A 14,754-nucleotide genomic window follows, 5' to 3' on the forward strand; every position below is an offset into this window, starting at 1 on the left:
CTTAGTATAAATACTTTAATTTTCGTTAATTTTATAATGCGGCGACGTAAACGTTTAGACGCGGCCGCTGAACGGCAATCCGCAGTGTTAAAAAATGCAGTTTTTCGAGTTGTTTTACAAAAAAAATTCTATAAAATACATAATCGATGTAACGAGAAAACTACAAGAAGTAAATACAATGAAAAATGGCCGCTCTAGCATTATCATGACCTAGATTTACGATTCAAAACTTGGATTCTGAAAAACAACGAATTAAATAGAGACAATTTTATCGGACGCTGGGAGCGTCGTTACGGTATGGCAGGAAGGCGGACCGACCGCTGGGAGCGTTGTTACGGTCTTAAAGAGTTTACCCATTTTAAATACATAAACTTTTTAAAATAGAATAGAATCTCATAGAAAAAAGAATTGCGCACCAAGCGAACGCAAAAAAAAATGTGCATAATAATGCGGAATATTATTAGTAATTTATAAATTTACAAGCATTTTTTGAGAAGTCAGAAATAGCGTAAATTACTACTTCCGGTCAACGGAAATTACTCAAAAAATTTCTCAGAATTAGATCTTTTACTTACATTTGAAATTTCATTTATCCATCTGAAATAGTACTCAAGTTATAGGCTTTTGAAAAAATCAAAGTGAAAAAAGTACCACTTCCGGTTATCGGAAATCGCTCAAAAGTTGATATGGATCTACGATTTTGATAAAATACTTATATATGAAATGTCATCAACCTAGCTGTAACGGTACTCAAGCTATCGTGTTTACACACACACACAGACAGACAGACACACAGACAAGATTGCAAAATTATGTTTTTCCGTATCAGTGAGTTTACAAGGTTGCGATTACAAGACTTTCTCTATACTTCGTATATACGAGAAAGTAAAAAAGAATTGCACACAAGGTGTACGCCAAACTGAGTATAATAGCGCGGAATATTATTAGTACATGTGTTTTTTGATAAATCGGAAATAGCGTAAATAACTACTTACGGTAAACTTAAAATTTCATAGAACGCAGAGAATTAGATATGAGAAAGTAAAAAGGCTGTCAACAGCCTTAGCTGTAGTCCATTAAGAACATCATGTAAATTAAAGCAAATTTTAGAGGGGGCAGTGACAGCATTTTAAGGTAGTTAAGGAAATTTAATAACACTTGAACCATAAGTTAAGAAACAAATTTAGATCTAATAGATCCTGTAACCAAATGATTGTAGGCCTAAGTTTTTTTGTTTTAAAAAAACTTTGTAGATTGAAAAGAAAGTCATCTATTAAAGTAAAGTGAATTTTACCCCGAATCAAATTGTCATTAATAGCCAGACTGTGAGACAGTCACAACAAGAATAACATGAAAAAGTTGTTTACACTTACTCTTACAGCCCCACTGATCCCCCCTCTCACCAACAAAAAATTATTTTTTTAACCACTGCCAGCTACCTCTGACCACTAAATTACATTATTTCAACTTTTATTTTAGGTAAAATCTAGAGGTAGTGTCCATGCGAGATCACTATCAAGAAGAATAAAAAAAAATTTAAAATAGTCATAGCATATTCACATGAAGTTTACAAGCCTAGACTAAAGATTTCCCATTAATGTCATGTAGCTTCTTAACAAATGCATCACACACTGGCCATTAGCAAATTTTGTTGTTTTAACTAATAGTTATTTACACAGATCTAGATCTACCACTAGACTACACTGCAAGGTCACGGTAGGTTCAGCTGAAAATCTCAGGTTGCAGTGACCTAGCTGTAAGCAAGTCAGTCATGGCCAGAGTAGCATTAATAAATGTTTTAATCCAGCTTAACAGTTGCATTCTAAACATTACTGTCAGCTGATTCTGTTTACTAAGTTCATGTGTCAGCTAAGAAAAATAATGTAGCTGCGTAATAACGATTATATAAAATTCGAGGTTTACACAACAGTGGCTATTGTACCATCTATCCATGTGCGAATAGCAGAAAGGGCAGACATGCCTACCCCTGTCAGCCAAAAGTAGGAACAGTCTAAAAAGAGGGATTTGTAGCCAAAAAGAGGAATATACACACGAGTGCTACTTTACTAAGTCAAAAATAAAAATAATTAATTTAAAATTACTCTAATGGTTTAATGACATTAGTAGGCTACATAAAAATACAGCTTAATGTCAGCTTACATTAAAAAAAAGTTAACCAGTAACCTGAGACCCCCCTCCTCAATAAAAACCATAGCTTTGACTAACATTATTGATTTGATTATTTGTACCTTACTATGTTCTAGGCTATATGAATAACAAATGCTGAAGCATTCATCATTTGTAATGTAAAATATAAGTTAAGAGCTATGATCCTTGATCTACCTAGTCGTAGTTCCTTCTTACTAGAAGTTACTAGTTAAGTTACCAGCATTCACTATTTCAGTATCTACTAGTAGATCTAGTTAAAATATACTACTACTACTACTAGATCTACTTACAACAATTATCTTATCTAGATCTAGAAATTAGCGTGTTCATCAAGATTGTATTGTATTTTTCTCCCTACACGCTATTTAAGGCATAATTTAAATCTACAGTTCCATTGCAAATACTAAAAAGAACGTTCAGTAGCTAGATGGTCCACATTTATTAGTAGATGTAGAATCTAGATCTAGTATAGCTAGATCTAGTATTAGATGATACTTGTAAATATTGTCAGTAAATTAGGAAACGAAAACATATGCCAAAGGGAAATAATCGCTTTTCCCTGCCTTTTTTTCAATACACTTTATTAACTTTCTTTATTAAGTATTTTTTTCAAAAAAATCTGAACAAACTGAGTCAAAATCGGAACACATTACCTTACTAACATAAAGCGGGACGGTTCCGATGTTGGCGGGACGGTAGGCATGTCTGAAATGGCCATAAGCTGTAAAAACTGTCTTAAGTCTTGATAAAAACGATTTTCACATCTAAATTGGTCTTTAATTTGTTTAAGGGTCATCCATTTATGACATCCACATTTTTTTGGATTTTGGAACCCCCCCCCCCACTTCAACAAAATTCCAGTGTCTAAAAGTCAATATTTTTCGGGACGACCCCCCCCCCTCCCCGTGGACGTCATAAATGGATGACCCCTTATTATTCCTCCAAACCTGGATATTATAAAACTCAAATCTTGCAAATCCTGGAAAAGTGGCATCCCTGAAAGCTTTAAAACTTAATCCGTAATAAAAATTCTTTTTAAACTTAAAACTATTTTAAGCTGAAGACCCAGAAATTTTTAGTCTTAGGTTTGTGAATGCAATTAAGTAAAATGATATAGCACTGGATTCTAGAATTCTGAGACAACCTGGAGAAGTGGCACCCCTGTAAGTATTTTTATAAGGTACATCCAAATGTAGCCTTTATGTATAAAAAAACACTAAGTTACCTGAGTTAGCAAACTGTTAAAACTTAAAAGTATCAATTCTAAATTTTTTACTTTCTCGTATAGAGGAAGTATTTTAATTGTGCACTAAAATTACATGAAACTTTGACAGTTTTCACAATTGTATACCTCAGTACTTGATCATACACTGAGAATAGGGGGACTTATTTTAATCGGGCCAAAATTCTTAATCCAGATTTATTAAAATTTTGGTGTTTTACATGTAATCGAGTCGGAAAAACTGGGCTTTGCAAGTGCTTATGTTCCGCACTATTATAAACACATTGTTTGCTGTTCACTTGTGTGCAATTCTTTTTTTATCAAGATTCTATATTTTTTAAAATAAAAGTTAAAGTATTTTAAAAAATATTAAAAATCCTGTCTATATACCCAGTTGCCATCCCTGTAGCATTACATAAGAACATTCAAGAAAGTTTAGGGGAGATCACTCCCTCTTTATTTATATTAAGCTTTGATCCCATTTCTAAACCCATGTCAATAATAACTAGGCTGATGTCATTGCACACAAAATGCAATGAGACATCAGTCTCCTTATTTAGGATAATTGAAATATAGAAACCAAGAGGTTGGAAAATAAATAGCTCCAAGATAGAAAGTTTATTAAGATGTGAGTAGATTCAAATGGGAAAATGTTTTATTTACCCTTACCGCCATAGCCTTGTCCACCAAATCCAAAATCACCACGACCTGAAATTTTTGAGATTCAATAATTATGGTGAAATGGAAATGTTAAAGTCTATAATAGATATCAGAATGAATATTGTCAACATTATTATATTGGTATCCATCTTATGTTGTAGGTGGCCCATTTTCATTTAGGCCTCTTTTTTTTCTGCATTCATAATTGTAATGTCCGATTTGATTTCATCCAACCCAATTATCTGTCAACACTGTTATTTAGGCCTGCTTTTCTTTTTGGATTTGTTTCCATAACGTATGTCCCTCCAAGAACAAACTACAAGGCAACAGCTGTTTGATTTTTGAGTTTTCTCTAGGTTGTTGTCCCAAGCTAGGGAGCCTCAGCAGCTTGACATTCAGTTTAGCAACCATAAGCTTTACTGATCCAACCGGACCCCTATTTTTAGCCTACTATTTGGTCTGGCTTTTAGGGAATTGGTATATTTTAGATCCAACCACCTGCGAGGTCACATTAACTTGTTACTTAGGCTAAGAAATCAATGTACCAAGGACATCACGGTTGAGTATACTAGGTTAATGAATAATCAGAAACTAATTTCTTAAAGTTGTCTCAAATAAATTATTATTGGACAACAAACAGCAATTTAAGGATAAACTTTATGCTTATAAAAGTTTGATTACAATCCGCTAAATTTGGAAATCTGCAGATATTCTGAATCTTAACCTATATTCAATCTTAATCACAGACATGCCTACCCTTGTCAGTCAGAAGTAGGAACAGTCTTGCCTAAAAAGAGGAATTTGTAGCCAAAAAGAGGAACATATGCGCCGCTATGCGCGGGCGCTACTCAAAAAATAAAGTAAAAAATAAAAATAATTAATTAAAAATTACTCTAATGACATTAGTAGGCTTCTAGTCATATATAACTAGTCTCTAGGCTACATTTAAATACTGCTTATTAATGTCAGCTTACAGTTAAAAAAAAAAAAAGTTAACCAGTAACCAGAGCCCCCCCCCCCCCAAAATAACTACAGCTTTGACATATGAATAACAAATGCTGAAGGCTTCATCATATGTAATATAAAATACGAGCCGATCCGCGCCGTTATCATACGCCGCTATTTAGTTGTTTTATTTTCTACTTTTCGGTAATTCATAAATTGTGAATTCTACAGTACTAATGCTGCCACTGAAAATATTTGCTTTAAAACACTATCAGTAGCTCGTTAAGGACAATAACCACCTCCCCCCCCCCCCCCGCTCCTTTCCCCAACCCCTACACCCCCCCCTGTGAAAGCAAACTTCTCTTAGTTACCTCCCCTAAGTTTAAAATAGTTCAAACTACATTATCTGCCCCTAATAGCCGTCACTAAACCCGGCTCTACGATTGTAAACAATTATTAGCGGGGATTGATTAAGTGCAATGGCGTTGGTATTTTTAATACTGACTGGAAAACAGGCTTTTCAGATAATTACTGTTTGTCGAGCTCAAATATTTTTTGCCTAAAAGTTTTAGTTCATGTGATGGAAAATGAAATAGATCTAGACCAGATGAGCTTAAATTAGATGGGGTCTACTATCTATTTTAAACATAGTTTTGGAATTAACGCAAGAAAAAACATTTGAGCCATAAAAGAACCATCTCGATAGCAACCAAGCGGCATCATTACTCATGCTCTTTGTCTAATAGTAGTAAGACTGCTATTACTAATTTCCATTGGTAGTTTTCTCCCCCCCCCCCCCCCACCCCACTGTAGAAAGGTCACAGGGAGTTCACTTGAGGTCAAATTATAATAGGCCTAGACATGACGTCCTTTTCAGTGTTCCTTCAAAGAACAGGGACTTTAATACTGACTGTTTTTGGCAAATATTTAACTGAATACAGCACAAAATTTAGGTAAAGTCACATCCTTGAAAAATGTGTCGCACAAAGTTTGGAATTGTTTTTTTTTAAACTTTCCTTTGCAAAAAAGCATGAAGCTATTCTGCTCTTGACTAGGCATGTCTGCTTTACCCCAAATACCATATTTTCAACTTAAAAACACTTGGGCAAAAGCAGGTTTACAAATTTTAAGGTAAAGCTAGAATCAGGGGTGCCACTCATTTTTTAAGTGAATCCTGAAAATCAATCCCAAAATTTTACCAATCCTGAAACTAAAATTTGAAATTTTTAAAACCCTGAAACTTAATTTTGCGCAGAATTTCAAAATAAAAGACTATTATTTCATTAATTTTTGAAAGATTTGTTTCACATCATGTTCAATCTACATTCCTTTAACATGGATTTATTTTCTTTGTAAGCTGCTTCAAATGAAAATTGATATTTAAAGGATTGTCATACAACAAAATTAGTTTACAATGTTAGTCCCATCTCTAGGCCTACCCCATAATGTGTTATTGTAGAACTCCCCCATGTATGTAAGCCACAATACATAACACCCGTTTATGTTACTAATACTATGTTTATAGTATAGTGACAGTAGTCACACTTTGTTTTTGGATGGTAATAAAGAAATGTGTAGAAATATCTAAGTACTACTTTAGTAGGCCTGAACTTCAACAAGTGGTAGACCTACAATTAGGTACTCCAAACTGCCGAAAATCGAGGTTTCTGCTCATTTTCTTTACTTTTTCACTACTTTCCATCATTAAGTTCTCCCATAAAAATTAAGCGTATACTAATAAAAATGGTATGGTTAGAGAGCTTAACTTAAGCTCTACAATAATGTGTTGTTTGTTTTTATATTGGTAAAGGAAGAATACATGTTTTTTGTAGCTTGAAAAACATCACCGCAGCGATTTTTGTCGGCAAAATGACAGACTCGTTTTTACCCCTATCGCATTCTGACGCTTTGCGCTTCAGCGCCACGTGACGTATGAATTCTTAACATAGCTTATCGTACGCAGGCTTGAATGACCTTTAGTCTCGTATAAAATGTTAAATTATTTTAGTAAAAACGGTTTAATTCCCAAATTTTCTACCAAAAATTGAATTTTCACCAAAATTCACTAAAAATACAAATTTTCTACTAGCATGGTTAGAAATATCGTCCATTTTTCTATTTAAATGCGAAAATATCTTTACAATAGCAAAGATGGCATGAATGGCAAAGCGCGATAACGAAACCATGTGTAACTTCTGTCCGCAGACGCGATCACGAAATTTTTTACAAAGAAAATATAAGCCCGGCCCGGATCAGACCCCTGACGTGTTTGAATAGAAATCTATTTTTTCTTACGCATTATATCACAATAAAAACAGTTCAATATTAAAAAGAATATAATTAAATATGAAAATATTTAAGTATTTATAATTTAAAACTAAACTTTATCTGTAAAATTTGAATATATTTAGTAAAATGTCATGCTGACCTAGTTTTTCGACCAGCAACATTTCGAGAGAAAACTACAGAAAATTGCGATAAAAAAACGCAAAAAAGAACTGATTATCCGATTTAAAATGTCCAAACTATCTGCTAAATATATAATTCGATTAGTCTTTACAGTTATGGGTAAACTTTATCACCCTGTGTTTCTTTTTTCTTCATTTACGGGTCTTAAATTGGTCTCTATTTTTAATCTTGGCCCGATTTTTATCCTGAAATCGTGCATTTTTATTAACATTTTTCAGCGATCTTAACACTAAATTATTTTACTGAGAATGTTTCTTTTTAAATGTAGATTAACTGTAGTTACAAATAAATAACTTTTTCTATATATCCGTAAAGTTTTAGTAATTCTTTCTCAATTTTAAAATAGTGACTTAAAGCCGTGTTGAGGTATAAAATGTTCACCCCCACCTCATTTCCTCGAATCTGGACATTTAACTGCATGATTTATAGCACTCAATTTAATTTACATAATTAGGTGACATTTTCCCTTTTAAATCGATATAAAGGTGATTATTGTGCATGCAATAGAAGAATTCTAGTGGTTTTATGAAAGTTGGTGATTTTTTAGTTTTCTTCGCCCAGTCAAATTTTTGGTAAATATGGTGTAGTACGATTTTTAAGACAAAAAATGTTGATCTTTAACTTGTTATACTAATTTTTAAAAAAATGAGACTTCAATTTATCTACTCTTTTATTGGAATGAAGTTAGAGAATGGGTATAGCTGTTATAGATTTTGAGAAAATCTGTGCTACAGTCTGGTTCTCATGAGGCCGAAAAAGGTAAAAAAAAAACATATTTCTTAAGCGCATAACTTTTTTTCTAATTGTCCTACAGACATAAAGTTGGTATCCATGTTCTTAGAATAATTAGTACTATGCAGAAAAACCAAAGCCATTATTGTGTGACTGATTTGAAAAATCAATTTGGAGTACCTACTACAATACAAATGTACAGTTGTATGCCTGCTGTTATAAGTATTTAATTTTTTAGAACTTCCTAGCTTGATTTAAAGTGTGAAGTCAGTCAACTGTTAAGTAACAAATATTTTGCTAACCTCTAAGTGTTGTTATTGAATAATAAGCCCGTTATATGCATGACCCATGATAAGATTGTCACTACAGGGTTGACTTACTGTAGTTATTCAGGGCGTTAATTATTAACAGCCACATAAAACATTAACATACATAAAACAGTCTTTTAAATGTTTTTCTTTTCTTTTAATAATATCAAAAAGCTCCATCCACAGCCTCACCCATCTGATACAGCCGATTTGTATTTGAGATTGTCTGTGACGTCATTTGCTGTTAGTTTTTTTTTTCACGAACGTAATAAATAGGCCTAGTAGTATTAGGAAATCTTGTTGGTTAATAGTTAGTCTAGATCCACCACTATACTATACTGCAAGGTCACGGTAAGTTAGGATAGACTTAGAAGACCCTCTAAGGTCGCAGTGACAAAAACGTCTGCTGATGTCGGGTAGACAAAGGCCACAAAAGTGACAGCGTAACAATGTTGACTCTAGGTTTATACAGAAGTGGATATGTACCTTCGACGCATGCGCGAAAGGCGGAAAGGGCCGTTAGCGAGTCTTGAAGATAAAACAATTTTAACCATGAAAAATTTTTAAAGCTTAAAACGATCTTAATTTTTTTTAAAACTGCAAACCCGGAAATTTTCAAACTCAAATAACCCTAACCCAAAGGGAAAAAATATGATTCTCAAATCCGGGATATCCCGGAGAAGTGGCACCCCTGGCTAGAATGCTCAGCATTGGAATGATAGTAAAAACTAAATACCTCCACGGCCCATAGGCAGACCCATTCCCATTCCCATGTTCATTCCTGGCATTCGACCACGAGCATCCATTTCACCTTTGGCAAAGGCTTTTTTCACCTCAACTTTTCTTGAATTTAAGTTGACACGTTTCTTCACTGAAATAAAGCAAAAGTATTGCTCTCCAAACATGAAATAAATATGCTATACTTTAAAAATGAACTTGGTATAATTGAAATTACTGAACAGGTATGTGTAAAAATAACTTACAAACACACTTATCAACAGAATCATAGTCCTTAAAGGTAACAAAACAGAAGCCCTTGCTTTTTCCTGTGTTTTTGTCAGTAATAAGGTCAACAAGTTCAATGTCACCATACTCTGAAAATACATCTCTTATCATGTCTTCTGTTGTATCCTCTTTTAAGCCACCAACAAACATTTTTTTAACAGTTTGTTGATTGTTAATGCTGGGATCCTGAAATAAATACCAGTTATGTTAAGTAACTTGTCAAAGAAAAGTAATACTATTTGTTATTTTTAAAAATATATGCTTACATCTCTTGGCATTGCTCTTTTTGTTTCAACTTCTCTGTCATCAATTTTGTGTGGCCTATCCTTCTGGACATTGTCTACGCTGTCCTTGTCTTTGTATGTAATGAAACCAAAACCTCTTGATCTATATTAAAAAAATATAACATTTAAATCAATGTGTATCGCTCATTCTAAACTAGGCCATATTATTCTTTCATTAACTTTCACTGAACCACTTTCATTAAAAATAGATTTAATTGAAGTTTAAAAATTTTAATGTTTACAAATTGATAAGCTTTCAGAAATCTAACTTTACTTACATAATATTAGAACAGAACAAAAGACTACTACATAAACAAAAGTTTTAAAAAGACAGGGATGCCTGTCATTTTTAAGTGAATCCCAAAATTTTTACGATCCTGAAACAAACTTGAAATTTTTTAACCCTGAAACTTGACGTCGGAGGAGTAATATTTATAAAATTAACATTTTATTGAATCAGGACATTGGACTCATAATTGTACAATATACTGTCCTTCAGTAGAATTATCTATGTAACAATCTTTAAAAACATAACACAAAACTTGCATAACTATTACAACCAGTTACATTATTCAAACCAGGATTGTAAAGAAACGGACTAATTGTGATTTAAATCTAGCTGGATCCTTGTAGAATTTTTGAAAAAGTGTTACAAAAAGCATTTTTCTGATATCATAACCAGACATGCCTACCCCTGTCAGCCAAAAGTAGGAACAGTCATGCCTAAAAAGAGAAATTTGTAGCCTAAAAGAGGAACATACCCGTGGATGCTACTTTACTAAGTCAAAATTAAAAATAATCAATTAAAAATTACTCTAATGACATTAGTAGGAACTAGTCTCTAGTCTAGGCTGGATTTAAATACTGCTTAATGTCAGCTTACATTTAAAAAAAAAAAAAAGTTAGCCAGTAACCAGAGACCCCCCCCACACCATACATTTGACATAACATTATTGATTTGATTATTTATGTTATAATCTATAGGAATAACAAATGCTGAAGGCTTAATATGTAATATTTAAGTTAAGAGCAAAGATCCTTGATCTACATAGATTGTAGTAAAAGTCCTAGTTACTTCCTACTAAGTTCGTCATAATAGTAGTTACTAGTTAAGTTACAACTGACAAGAAAGATCCGTATTCACTATTTCAGTATCTACTAGTAGATCTAGTTACAATTCTAGATCCAGTAGTAATAAATAGTAGATACACTACTAGCTAGATCTAGTATTACATGATACTTGTAAATATTGTAAGTAAACTAGAAAACAGAAACATATGCCAAAGGGAAATAATCGCTTTTCCCTGCCTTTTTTTCAATTTACTTTATTACCTGTCTTTATTAATTTTTTTTCTTCAAAAATAATCTTAACAAACCGAGTCAAAATCGGAATGACAGAACAAATTACTTTTTGAGGTGAAAAAGCGGGACGGTAGGCATGTCTGCAAAACCAATGTATACTCCCAGTGACCCTTTGAATTTGCCTTTTTTCTGCCACAAATATGTATAACTTATTTAGAATTTGCATATTTCTTGAATATCTAGATCAAGAAAGATTTTTTTAAACACTCATGATTTAGGTGGGCTGTGTTTAGTTGAAACTTTTCTTCTAGCATATCTAGAAGATCCACACCCTGATAAATTTATAAACATATACGCTCTCAGTGTATTTTATGGTTTAAACCTCTGGACTATTTTTCTTGAAAAAAGAGTAAACGAACTTAAAATTTTGTTAGAGCTATCATCCAAGCGCAACTGAAATTATAATATTTATCATTAACAGCGGAACGTTCACAACAGAGACCTAATGACTCCCATCTGCGATGACATTGGACATATTACACAGCTTAAATGCAAAACAAACCAGATAACAAATGTTAACACGAAAAACCAACAAATTTACGCTAACCAACATTTTCAGATGATTAAGACAACAACGTAAGCTTTGCTGAACAGTCATTCTGTAATCTGAGTGTCGAACTAGAAAAAACTGGTGCCAATCATTTTTTACGCGACAGTTTTATCTAGCAGAAATTAGTAACTATGTATTATCAAAAGAACTTTGAAACATTACCGTTTACTGTTTGGATCTCTCATGACTATGCAGTCAACAATTTCACCCCATTTTGAGAAATACTGTTTTAGGCTATTTTCATCAGTATCAAAGCTGAGACCACCAATAAACAATTTTCTGAACTGTTCAGAATTTGGGTCAGGATCACCATCACCACCTCCATAACGATTTTGATTCCTAAATCCGCTGGCTGGAGGACCACCATAACCTCTCTGTTGGTACTGTAAGGTTTGAAATCAAATACATTACAAACAATGAGAACAATTATTGAAGTAACAGGAAGGCAGATATGCTTATTAAAATAATATGTAATGTAATTAAAATTATCTTAAACCGCTTTAATAATTATTTTAAAATATACCCATCCAGTAATTAATTTTTTAGTATCACAGGGACTACTTTTTGGGATAGCTGTTTTAAATAGTATTGAAATGGATTTAGGATATACTATTTGCTGGTGAACAAAAGTAGAAAATCCTACATAAAAAAGGAATTTGAAGCAAAAAAGCCAAAATAAGACTTTCTGAAATAAGCTCATTCCATGGCAGCTCCGGCTACAGGACATTACCCCCCCGTATTTACCCCCCCCCCGGAGCTATTACCCCCTGTCAATTACCACCCCAGGGAATTACCCCCCCCCCTCTCAAGTCAAAATCCTAACTCTAACTAGAATTTTATACCTATATACTACTTTAATCCAAACCTTAAGAAAAAGACCAACACCTAAGCATCCACCTTAGCCTAAAACTTCACACAAAACCAAAACCAAAGCTAGACACAACCCTAACCCTAAAACTAGCTCTAACCCTAACCCTAGCCCTAAAACCTAACCCTAACCCTGTCCGGGGGGGGGGGGGGGGGGGGGGGGGTAATGTCGGGGGGGGGAAATATCCGGGGGGTAATTGACAGGGGGGAAATGCCCTGTTCCTGGCTGCTCCATATAGTGAAAACATTAAGCTGAGGGAAACTTGCCTACCCGTCAATAGTATAACCCAAACCGTGAAGTAAGCAAGTAACAGTCAAAATACCAAACTTGCTGTAATAATATATTTATAGAGTTGGGTGGACTCTGGTACGGTATACTGACTTGAACCCGGATTCGAACTAGAGACTAATAGGTTAGCCGTCCAGCTCTCTACCGCTAGAATACTGTTCCAGAATACTGTTGATCTAAATAAAATGCTATTCCAGTCTCCCCCCCCCACGACAGTTTCATCTAATATAACAGGTGTTGACCTTGAGCTTAATGATGCATAGCCTACACATTTATATATCTATATGAAATAAAATTGTATTTTAGACAATGCTTGTTCAGTGGGCTTATTTTGGTGTACACATTTAAATTTACATTTATTTTACACAGATATATGTATATATATACACAAGTACATGTATATATACACAAGTACATACATATACACAAGTACATATATATATATCCTAATCTATAAAAGCCCATGTGCGCACTGCTTTCTCTCTATGTCCGCAACATTTTTAGGCGATGTGATTGTTATGTTCAGCGATATATGGAGAACTTGAAGATACGACTATTGTTGAAAATAATATGGTGGATGTTATAAATGTATTAACTAAATTTTATTTAAAGAAGGAAAATAAAAAAGTCATATTCGAATGTAGAAACACATTTTCAACTATGCAGCCGGAAAAGTGTTTATTGTCATGACAAGAACACAATAAACAATGACGTCACATGCCACATGTTTAAACTAGAAGAGGACACAAAACTAATGGTGTTGATCTTCCAATTGTAGAATATAAAGAAATGAACTATTTCATTCAAATCTTATTTAGATCTACTTATCAAGACGTACGCTAAGAAATGTATACTATTTTCTCAGCCAAGAGCAATACATATTTTTAAAATAACACGAATACCATTGAACAGCCGAGTTTTTAAAGGAATCATTTAAGACAATCAGTGTGCATTTAAAATGGTGTTGTGTTGACTAATAATGTAAATAATTTGGTTTATCTAATAGGTATTGGTAGACTTATTTTAAATGTGTCGGAATTTTAGATATTTAGTTATTTATTAGGCTCCAGTTCCATGACGTCATGTAGATCTATTGTATGGATGGCCCACTACTAAACCAACAAGCAAAACTGACATTATTATTGATGGTTATTGTTTTTCCCCTCCAAAATTAACTGCGTTCACCCGGAATCTGTCCTCAGTCCACTGACGTCACGGAACGACGCGTTGACCCAAGGTTGACTGATGTACATGAGCTTTGAGGGTTGGGGTTAAGAAAGGTGATGTAGTGTACCTATGAGGATAAGGGGAGGGGTAATGAGTCACGTATGGAAGATTCTTTACGGTAGTTTATTATGAAGGATTTAAAACATTAACGTTGTCAATGCTCTGTTCTGATTGTAATCGCAGTTCTGTCTATATGAATTATTTAAGACTAATGTTGTGGACTTCATGTACCGTGAGTGCTAACAAAATTAGCATCTGGTTCTATATCCACGGGCGTTTATTTGTAGAGCCATTTTGACGAGAGATAGAGCTGTATTGCCGGTTGTCGTGAGCATTAATGACGGAAGTCATTGTCACGTCAATTGATGTGGGAATAATTCATTAATGACGGGAGTCATTGTCACGCACAGATTGACGTGAGTTATCATGAACAATAATGATATCTCGGTTTTGTCCGGAATTTTACTAAGTTTATCTTAACCCATATTTTGCTAGCGTCCCACTTATGGGACGCTTGTTAAAAAAATTGCTAAAATTTATTAAAAACTAGTTAAAACAAAAATTATGTTTCATTGTATTTGAAAATGGCTAGACTATTGAATTTGTATGTGTTTTGTGAAAAAAATTAATTAAGAAAAATGTTATAGTGCCGGATTTGCAGGACT

General features: G+C 33.7%; 1 protein-coding gene across 2 annotated transcripts in view; it reads right to left on the reverse strand.

Moving 5' to 3' along the window:
• The window catches only part of LOC131938573 (heterogeneous nuclear ribonucleoprotein A3), a 29,906-nt gene that overhangs the window by 10,630 nt on the left and 4,522 nt on the right, over nt 1-14,754 (reverse strand). Inside the window, exons 2-6 of one of the 2 annotated variants that reach the window (XM_059296663.1) lie at nt 11,869-12,089; nt 9,777-9,897; nt 9,489-9,696; nt 9,242-9,376; nt 4,061-4,099 (exon numbers count right to left, since the gene is read on the reverse strand). In XM_059296663.1, coding sequence (XP_059152646.1) covers nt 4,061-4,099; nt 9,242-9,376; nt 9,489-9,696; nt 9,777-9,897; nt 11,869-12,089 — 724 coding nt within the window. Of the gene's footprint in view, nt 1-4,054; nt 4,100-9,241; nt 9,377-9,488; nt 9,697-9,776; nt 9,898-11,868; nt 12,090-14,754 lie in introns of both variants that reach the window. The other variant, XM_059296661.1, reaches the window with a different exon arrangement.

The sequence above is a fragment of the Physella acuta genome, unplaced genomic scaffold (genome assembly GCF_028476545.2).
Source record: "Physella acuta isolate Inbredline_101_S28 unplaced genomic scaffold, ASM2847654v3 ptg000249l, whole genome shotgun sequence".
In the NCBI taxonomy this organism is placed as follows: Eukaryota; Metazoa; Mollusca; class Gastropoda; family Physidae; genus Physella; species Physella acuta.